This window comes from Lipotes vexillifer, unplaced genomic scaffold (assembly GCF_000442215.2).
Source record: "Lipotes vexillifer unplaced genomic scaffold, Lipotes_vexillifer_v1.1 scaffold1798, whole genome shotgun sequence".
In the NCBI taxonomy this organism is placed as follows: domain Eukaryota; kingdom Metazoa; phylum Chordata; class Mammalia; order Artiodactyla; family Lipotidae; genus Lipotes; species Lipotes vexillifer.
In genome coordinates, this window is record NW_006789032.1 from 1,038,722 (window position 1) to 1,048,185 (window position 9,464).

At 52.6% G+C, this 9,464-nt stretch overlaps 1 protein-coding gene across 1 annotated transcript in view; it reads left to right on the forward strand.

Moving 5' to 3' along the window:
* The window catches only part of DIDO1 (death inducer-obliterator 1), a 31,321-nt gene that overhangs the window by 9,246 nt on the left and 12,611 nt on the right, over window positions 1-9,464 (forward strand). Inside the window, 7 exon segments of the mRNA XM_007462278.1 lie at window positions 5,601-6,072; window positions 6,322-6,481; window positions 7,246-7,362; window positions 7,515-7,619; window positions 7,885-8,020; window positions 8,244-8,772; window positions 9,204-9,357. Of these exon segments, the coding sequence (XP_007462340.1) occupies window positions 5,601-6,072; window positions 6,322-6,481; window positions 7,246-7,362; window positions 7,515-7,619; window positions 7,885-8,020; window positions 8,244-8,772; window positions 9,204-9,357 (1,673 nt within the window).

The window sequence follows — 9,464 nt, forward strand, 5'->3', positions numbered from 1 at the left end:
GTGGGTGGTGCCTGGGACCCAGGGGTGTTTGGTAGAAATGGAACGGTGGGAGAGGCATGTTTTATCAGCTGCACGAGCTGTTTTTATCTGTCTCTTCCAGATCTTCAGTGGCAAAAAAATGTGGGTGGGGACAAAGCAGCCTTGTACATCTCACCAATATCCTCCCCCCATTTGGAGAGAGAACCAAAACTTGTCCTGATAAAGATTTACCTTGGCAGCTGTTTTTAAAGTTATCCAAATAGCTGGAATTTTCTTGGTCATTGACATTCTCTTGTATTTTTAAGTGTTTTACTTTTTACAGTTTTTTTTTTAATAGCCAACTTCAGAAAATTAGTGCAGGGGAGGTTTCGCATGTACATGTACTTTTTCTGACAGAGACCCTCAGATGTATCCTGGCTGCCCCCCTTAGTTCTTGTGCTTTAGCGGGGGTGGGGTGGGGGTGGGTAGAAGTTTCTAGCAAGATTAGTCCTGCTCACCTCACCTGCCCTTTGGCCTTCATGTGGCCTCTGGGGCTGTGCATCTCCTATGGCACTATTCACAGACGGTCCCGCGGCAGAGTCCCTTAGGTGGCATCGAGTCCCAAGGGTTCTTTCTGAAGATGCAGCTGTAAAGCCTCCCACACGGTGTAGGAGTCTCAGGTGTATTTGCAGCTGTCAAGTAACGTTTCTGATTTTTTGCGTGTTGCACATCACCGTGCACGTAGTCATAGTCACCTTCTGAAAGTTAAGTAAATCTGGAAGATCGATAAGAAGGGTTTCCACTTTGATTTCTGTCAACGGCGTTGCCGTGCACCTGGAGGCGTCAGCGAGACGAGCACAAAGGTAACGGCCGCTTAACCTGCCCGGGTCAGCAGGTGCTGCGGGCTACGTGCCCCAGGGTTTTAATACGGCCCCGGCCCATCATGTTGCTTGAAGTAGCAGGTGGTGCAGGCACAGATGCGCTTAAAGTGGATCCTTGTCAAAGTGCTGCAAGTGCCTGTTGGCGGGCTTTGGAAGTGAGGGAAAGCAGCAGCCCTGCTTCAGCTGAGTCCCGGGTCTGGCGGCCAGTCCCCAGCAGTCCAGTTGGCGTAGACAGGAGAGCGGAACACCTGCCTCACACACAGCCTTGGCCCCGTTTCCTTCTCGTGGTTCATGCTGAGGGATGATGTGACCATTTTTTTCATATATTACCAGTCCAACATGAATTGGGTTTTGGTTTTCAAAGTCTGTGAATCTCTGAAAACAAGGGTCCATTTGCCTCCGGAGGTGTACTTGGTTTTTTGCAAGCTTGTTATGGCCAGTTCTATGCACCTCTCTCGAGGTGTAAGTCGCTCTGATACTGCACATCAGTAAGAAAAAAGTCAATCTGGACAAGCTTTGTGTAGCCCCAGATCATGGCAGTTTGGCTGTGGGCCCACATACAGACCCCTAGCATGGAGAGCAGCTGGCGCGAGGGCCCCAGAGATGGAGATCAGGCCTCCCAAGTCTTCGGTGGGGATTCTCTCTGTTTCTGTGTAAGCACAACTTTAATTCTACAGGAATAATTCACTGCAGAATATTTAAGCAAAGGCACAAAAGCAAAGTGTTCTCTCTTGCTACTTGAATTTTCACACTAGGAAACGTCTTGACAGCCAAGAAACAAAGTTGAAATGAGAAACATCCTCGTACACGTGTCAGGCTGAGCTGAAAATAGAGCTGATGTCACAGTGAGCAGAGCCCACCCCCACCCCCACCCCCCCAGCCCCTGCTGCTCCACTGTGTCCTCTGAGCCCTGGCTGGTCCCGTTACGTTACCCGGGCCTTGTGGCGGTAGCTGCCTCGCCTCGGCCTCACCACTGAGCCTGGGTGGATCTGGGGCCCTGTGGGAATGGGGGGGGAGGGGACGCTCCGACCTGCACCACGTGGGCTTGCTTGGCGCCTGGTCACACCAGAAGCTCTTTGATTCCTTTGGCATTTACAGCCAATCATTCTGAGTAGTGTCTCTTCCCCTACCCCCCACCGTGTCAGTGTGACTGAAAGCCTCATATCTGGGGATTTTTAAGGTAAATTGGCACCTCTTTGGGGCAGGACAAAAGGTATAAAGCAGTGACCATCCCTCAGGGTTTCTCACTGGTCCCTGTGAGGGGCCACCCTGGCAACGGCTGTCACTCGGGTGTCACTGGGCGGGGGCCGCGCGATGCTGTGCGACTCGGGGTCCTGCCCGGCGCTGGTTCCTCGTCCTGCTGCACAGCACTGGCTGATCGGAGTAACACAGCTTCCACTCCCGTTTCCTCCCGTCCCCACCAAGGCCCACCAGTGCCACCCAGTGGCCAGCGATGCCACAGCACCACGGCCCACCTTGCCATGTGGCAAGGCCCCCAGTTTCATGCTTATTGGGAAGTGAGCCAATTAGATTGTTGCTGGTCCCTGAGCGCACCGGCCTGCCTGGTTCCTACCGGGCTTCACCACAAACAACTCGTTTCCAGTATAAACCAATGGCCAGACCCAGCAGAAACGACGTCATCTGGGGCGGTGGCCTGGCCACCGGCCAGCCTTTCCTCCTGTTTCTGCTCCCCAAGACAGCACCTGGCCTGGAGCTTGGGCCACTCTTTTCCACATAGGCAGCCCCCGGGATGGCCCAGACTGGGTGTACACTCCCAGGAGGCCGTCTCTGTCCGGCACATGGGCAGGTGGTCACCCTGCCTCGAGCTGGCAGCACTGGGGGCCTGCCACTGCTGGAGCCACTCTGCCATGGGGGTGTCGTGCCGCTTTCCTGCTCTAGAACTGGTGCTTCTGGTTGGTTGGTTACGCCTTGCTCTTCTGTGAATGTATACACATAATACAGCTAAAAGGGAATTTGGATGAATGTGCAAATCTGATTTTAGCTCTTCTCAGAAGTAATGCTTCTGTCACTGTCAGACACTTTGGCACTACACGGTGTCACTGCCATTCCAGCAGCAGCTAACCCACATCCAGCTGACGGTGGGACCAGATGCAACTGTTTTCTGTTTTGAGCATTTTTCCTCAAAGTAGAGGGATAGAGCTGACTTGCTGTTGGGGTCCACCAGTTTCCACATTTTACCAACTTTTTATTTATGTAATTATACTTACATACGCTCTGAGACGCAGGTGAGGGATGATGAAAGTTGACTTTTAAAAGCCAGAAGCAGCTAATTTTATAGAAGAGCAGCATAATGGTTAAGGAAAGCCATCCCCTGCTTTTTAAATAGATTACGTTCATTTACTGTTCTCACTCTTGGATAGCAGGTCACTTTAATCACCTGTACTGTGAATGTCCTAAAAATAAGCTCCTGGCTTCTGTTTTCCCTGAATGAGAGAAAACACCGGTTAGACCAGTAGAAACATTGATCTTAGAGAGTGAATGTTTTCGAAGTCAACAGGAATTGTCACTTGAAACAATGTAAATGTCACATGATAAGATTTGTTTGAGGCCCCATCATGGGTGCCTCATTGAGAATTCTGGAAGCACCTTAGGCCAGCTTTTTAGAGTTGTTTAAAAGTGTGCTACTAAAATCTCAGCAAAGTTTGTAAAAAGTCAGTGATTGAGCTGGTTTTAGGACTCTATTTTAATCCTGACGGGTTTGTTCCTTCCCCCAAGAAGAGGGGCCTCTGTCCATTTCATTTAATCTAAGCTCTAGCAGTCCCACCCCCCACCCAGATTAGGTGCTGTGGACCCTGTTAGCCAAGGCTGAGCTGGTAAAGATAAGTTTCCATGTACTGAGGTATGGTAGCGCCTTAGGAATATGGATTTGAGGTGATGAAATAATATACGTAGAATTGTAGTACTTAGTTCCTATGACATCCCCAGTTCCTACTTTGTTAGACAGCTGTGACTTGCTGACGGGACATGGGTGACAGCCAGCAGGGTGGTCTTGGGAAAGGGCTGCTCAGCGGGGAGCGGGTGGTCTTGGGAAAGCCTGGACAGCATAGCCCAGGGGTGCCAGCACATGTGGGGCCAGTGATTGGGACACCGTGGACAAGGGGACAGGAGGTCGGGAGGGGTGCTCTGTGAGATGAAAATAGATTTGCAGTCAGGGTTGTTGCTTGATGACAGTGAAGTGCTTCTGACACGGTTCTTAGTTTTGGATGTGTTTGGGGATGTGTGCGGCGCTGTTGCAGACTTCGTAAAGTTAGGTAATTTCACCTGTACTATGAAATGGAAAAATCTTGCAGTCCCTGGGCTTTGAACACCTGTGGCTGAACTGGCCTGACCAGTGCTGGAGGAAGGCAGTCCTGAGGGCAGCGCTCTGGCCCTTCGCCAGGATGGTCACGCAGGGTGTAGGCTGTGAATGCCTTGGGGGCTCTTGTGGGGTCAGGCCTTATTTGTAGACAGGGTCTCACCTCTCTCCCCGGACTTCAGATTTTCTCCCTGCTTCACTAGGACAGTTGCAAGAAGCACCGGCAGCTGACTGGAATTGGTGGGTCTTCAACCCCTGCGTAAAATCGGAAGGCTGCTAGAGCATCTCGAAGTCTCCCGTTTAGGATCTAGGGGCTCACTGCACTGTGGGTAGTTTGAGAAAAGCCTGCGCCTGGGGAGGTGGCTTCTCCGTCGGTCCTGTGTGACATGGCCCTAGGTGGTGTCCCTGTGCTCTCCTGGCTTGCTCCCTGGACCTGCCTGCCCCCACCCCCACCCCGTTCTGCCCTGGGTCCCAGACGTTCTGGGCGGTGGGCCTGAGCGGGGCCATCTGGAAACACGCCCCTGCTCTCAGTCACGGCTCCCCACGTACCTCTGCTGGGCCGCACGCCCCTAAGACCAAGGGACTGGCCTTAAGATGAATCTCCTTGCTTGCCTCCGACTGTAATTCTGATGGTCTGATACGGGATTAAGTGTAATCGGTCCATGCGAAGAACTGGCATAAAGATTCTCATTTTAGCTTTTGGCTGTAATCCTTGTTTGCATTAAAAGTGCTAACCTACTGTCTTACCCAATAGCGAGCTGCAGCTAGAGGGGTGTGAATGGGAACGTGAATGACAGCAGGTGGCGTTCCTGCCACCCAGCTCCTAGTGTAAAAATAACCGGTCTCCCCCCATGTTGCAGTTTTCTGCCAACATTCTCTATTTTATTAACGTCACCATGTCCAGTTGACTTTTATCCAAGAGGACGGTGAACACCTGTGAGCCGCTAACCCCAGGGTGGACCCTCGCCAGTTCTTCCAGTGCCCCATGGGCCCCCGAGGTGGGGCTCGGATATGCATTTGAAGAGAATGTGTCTGATCCACCCTGGGAAGATTTTCTAAGCTCCTGTTCACCAAAAACTGCACTGGGACTCTCCATGAGGTGGTCTTGGAAATCTGTACCTGCTCTTGATACAGCAAGATTGGCCCTTCGAGTTCCAAGCTAAGCTAACGGTTTAAATCAAGCCTTTGGTAGCGTACTGGTTTATCAGTTGAAGTAAAAGTTTTAATAATAAAGCATTTCTCTCTGAAACAAAGTATACTCGCTATCATAACTGTTGCTGGTAGCCCTTTTTACACTCCTTTTCTGAATTTAAGTTGCTCTAAAAATCCTCTTTAAATCTGTCTCAGTGATGCCTGGTTATTATTAGCTTTGCTGGTTTCGGGTGCACATGCTGTGTGGGGTCCCCTGCGCCCTGCCTCACTAAGCGGGCCCCTCTCCTTTGCAGCCGTGAAGGAGGACAGACGCGCAGAGGCCAAGGTGGCGGCGGCGCCAAAGAAGGTGGCTCCTCCAGGCTCCTCGGGGGGCAGCAAGCAGCCCTCGCCCGGAAATCTCCTTCCGAAGAAGCCCCCTCCTTTTGCAAATGCAGCAGCAGCCAAAGCGGCCGTCAAAAAGACACCACCGGGTTTCAAGGGCACCATCCCCAAGAGGCCGTGGCTCTCGGCTGCCCCCTCCCCCTCGGGCAGCGCTCCCTCGGCCAAGCAGGCAGGGCTGGCGCCTGTTGCTGCCACGTCTGCTTCCAGAAAGTTTCCCAGCTCCGCCGCTTCGGTGGGCGCCATCAGGAAGCCTGGGACCACCTCAGTTTCCCTGGCCTCTCCAGCCCCGGGACGCCTGGGCCCCGCGAGCCCCGCCTCGTCACAGCCAAATTCTCAAATTCGGCAAAACATAAGACGCTCCTTGAAGGAGATCTTGTGGAAAAGGTGGGCTGTTCCACTTTGTTTCTTATCTGTTAAAGTGGAAAGTTTTCCACGTAAAGGGTGGTTGTTTCACGATGGCCCCGCTGTTTAAGAAAAACATCAACATGTGGGACTTCCCTGGTGGTCCAGTGGTTGAGACTCCGCGCTTCCACTGCAGGGGGCACTGGGGTTCCACCCCTGGTTGGGGAGCTGAGGTCCCACGAGGCATGTAAGTGCAGCAGTTACCGTGGGGTTTTTTTTCATTCCGTCTAGAGTCACTGACAGCGATGACTTAATCATGACAGAAACTGAAGTAGGAAAAGTTGCGCTGCACATCGAGAAGGAGATGTTCAACTTGTTCCGAGTCACAGACAATCGGTACAAGAGCAAGTACCGCAGCCTTATGTTCAACCTCAAGGACCCCAAAAACCAGGTGCGTGTCCGACCGTCAGGAGAGGGGGCGGTCCTGGCCAGGTGCTGCCCCGGCCTGGGTTAGGACAGTGGGTGCCCCTGCGGCTGGGGGTGAGTGGCATGCTGTTCCCGTGGGGCCAGGCGCTCGCCTGCTGAAGTTCTTGCCACTTGCGCGCCTGTGTGCCTGCCGGGGCCCATGCTGTCTGGATCGGCCTCTTGACCTCTTACCTGTGTTTAGAAGCAGGGCACATACTCTGACTTTCCATTTTGCCTTGTTAACCCCCTGGCAGAAGGGATTTCTTCTGCCTTTGTCCCTAACACTGTACCTCCTTCAGTCGATTGTGTTTTCTGTGAAGTGGTCTTTGTAGCAGGGTCAGTGCAGCGGGATACTCGAGATCAGCTGCCCAACCTCAGGGCCCTTGTTCTCCGAGCATCGATGGGATGCTCCGGGCCCTCATCCTGCTGCGGGGCAGCGGTTTGCCTTGCTGCCCATCTCCACATCCTCTCTAGTATCTTAGAGGGGTTTGTTTGTTTGTTTTGGTTTTTTTTGTGGTACGCGGGCCTCTCACTGTTGTGGCCTCTCCCGTTGCGGAGCACAGGCTCCGGACGCGCAGGTTCAGTGGCCATGGCTCACGGGCCCAGCCACTCTGCGGCATGTGGGATCCTCCCGGACCGGGGCACGAACCTGTGTCCCCTGCATTGGCAGGCGGACTCTCAACCACTGCACCACCAGGGAAGCCCTCTTAGAGGGTTTTGAATGAGTGAAAAAGAGATGTTTGTTTACAGGGGCTCTTCCATCGTGTTCTGCGTGAAGAAATCTCTTTGGCAAAACTTGTGAGAATGAAGCCAGAAGAACTTGTCTCCAAAGAGCTTTCCATGTGGAAAGAGAGATCGGCAAAGCCTGTGAGTGCCGACGGGAGAGGCGGCTGCGGGTGCCAGAAGCCTGACACCAGCGCCCCCCACCCAACCCCAGAGTGAATTAAGAGCCTGTTGGTGTGAGAGAGTCCCTTTGGGAAAGAAGGGCTAAGGCTTCACGTTGGTCTTTTTCATCTTAGGTGATGGAGTCCAGAACTAAATTGCATAATGAGACTAAGAAGCCAACCGTTAAACAGGAAACTATTCCCGATATGGAAGATTCTCCGCCAGTATCAGATTCTGATGTAAGCGTTTAGGATTTCCAGTGCTCACGAGAATTGACTTAAGATGATCCCGTTCCAGACGTTGTTAGGTGCCTGAATTACTGGGCAAGACACTGAGCTGACACAAGTGTGTGTAATTGTATTGCTTCTCAAGTACTTGTATTCAGTAGTCCTTTTTCTCTTTTTTCAGTGGTTCTTAATCACGGGAGATGTTTTTTCCATGGGTGCTGCTAATTTGGAGAGGGGGGTGGAAAAGAAATGACCTCCTCTGCTTCTTGTGCTTTAGGAGCAGCAAGAATCAGTGCGGGCGGCCCCCGAGAGGAGTGCAGCACCGTTGCTGGACCTTGTCGGCAGCATGCTGCAGGACACAACCGGGCAGCACCGGGCGCACCTCTTTGACCTGAACTGTAAGATCTGCACAGGTGAGCAGATCTGGGGGGAGACTGTGGAGACCCTTCTCGGGACAGCTGCATTCAAACGAGGTTACACAGTGGAAAGGCTAGAATCGTTTCTTCAAGCTTAGGAAGTGAGCCCCTGCCTTTATAGTGTTGTTGTTTTAAAGCAGTGATCGTCTGTCTACCCACGGGCAGGCTTTGCTCTCGAACGTGTGGGATTTCTCACGAAGGCCTTCCTTCTGTTCTCCAGGTCAGGTTCCATCGTCGGAAGATGAGCCAGCTCCGCAAAAACAAAAGTGGTCAACTTCTGCCAAGAAGGAGGACTCAAAGTCCAAGCACGACAGCTCTGCCTCTGAGCCCGCTCTCAGCTCAGCCGATGATGCGGCATCAGAAACTCTGCCTGAAAACGCCTCGGAGCCAGCCCTGGAAAGCGCTGCTCGCGCCCATTTGGAGGGAAGATCCCTCCCGGTGCCTCCAGAGGATGGCCACCCCGAGCCCTCCGCCCTGGAAGGTGCCCCCTGCCCGGCCCTTGGTGGTGGCGGAGTGCTCACCACAGTCACGGTGTCCGGCCGAGACCCCAGGACTGCACCAGGCGGGCCGAGCATGGGCACGGCTCCCTCGGCAGCCCGCCCAGACAGCGCCCACCCAGCGGAGCCCCGACAGGACGTCCCGAAGCCTGTGCCGACCTCCGTGACGGTGCCCAAGTCCATCCTGGCCAAGCCGTCCGCGTCGCCCGAGCCCAGATACCTCCTGTCGGTCCCGCCGTCGCCAAGCATCAGGTGCGGCCCCGTGTGTGGTCTGAGCAGCCGAGCTGTGGCCTTTCTTTCAGATGAACAGGAGCAGTAATGAGGGATTCAGTCGTTCGGCTCTGAAATCCACCCAGAAATACAGCTGTCCTCAATTTTCTATTTTGAAAAAAAAGGCGTTTCTTTAAAGCTTCAGTTTTAGGGTGACTAACTATCACCTTAGAAATATAGTCCCTGAAAACTGGAATTTAAATTTACAGCCACCCAGTTTATTGCCTGTATATTTCTTAGACTAGAATGTGTTTATATCATTATGATTAAGGTAATTAATTTGAAAAAGTAAGCTATCAAAACTTGCAGGAATTCACTTTGCTTTTATAAACACGTTAAATAAATAAATAAATATTGGGGATTCTTTGGGCAGAGAGAAAGATTCACGTATTTTCTGTGGTTTTGTTTTACAGCATCTCAGAGTCCCGGTCCCCTCCAGAAGGAGATACCACCCTCTTTTTGTCTCGACTCAGCACCATTTGGAAAGGATTTATTAACATGCAGAGTGTAGCGAAGTTTGTCACTAAGGCGTATCCTGTCTCTGGATGTTTTGATTATCTCAGTGAGGTTAGAACCAAGAGGGAGAGAAGTGTGTGTGTGCGTGTGCGTGCGCGCGTTTTCCACAGGCACTCTGATCCCGTGCTGGAGTCAGGCGTGTGACCACCTTCCTGCTG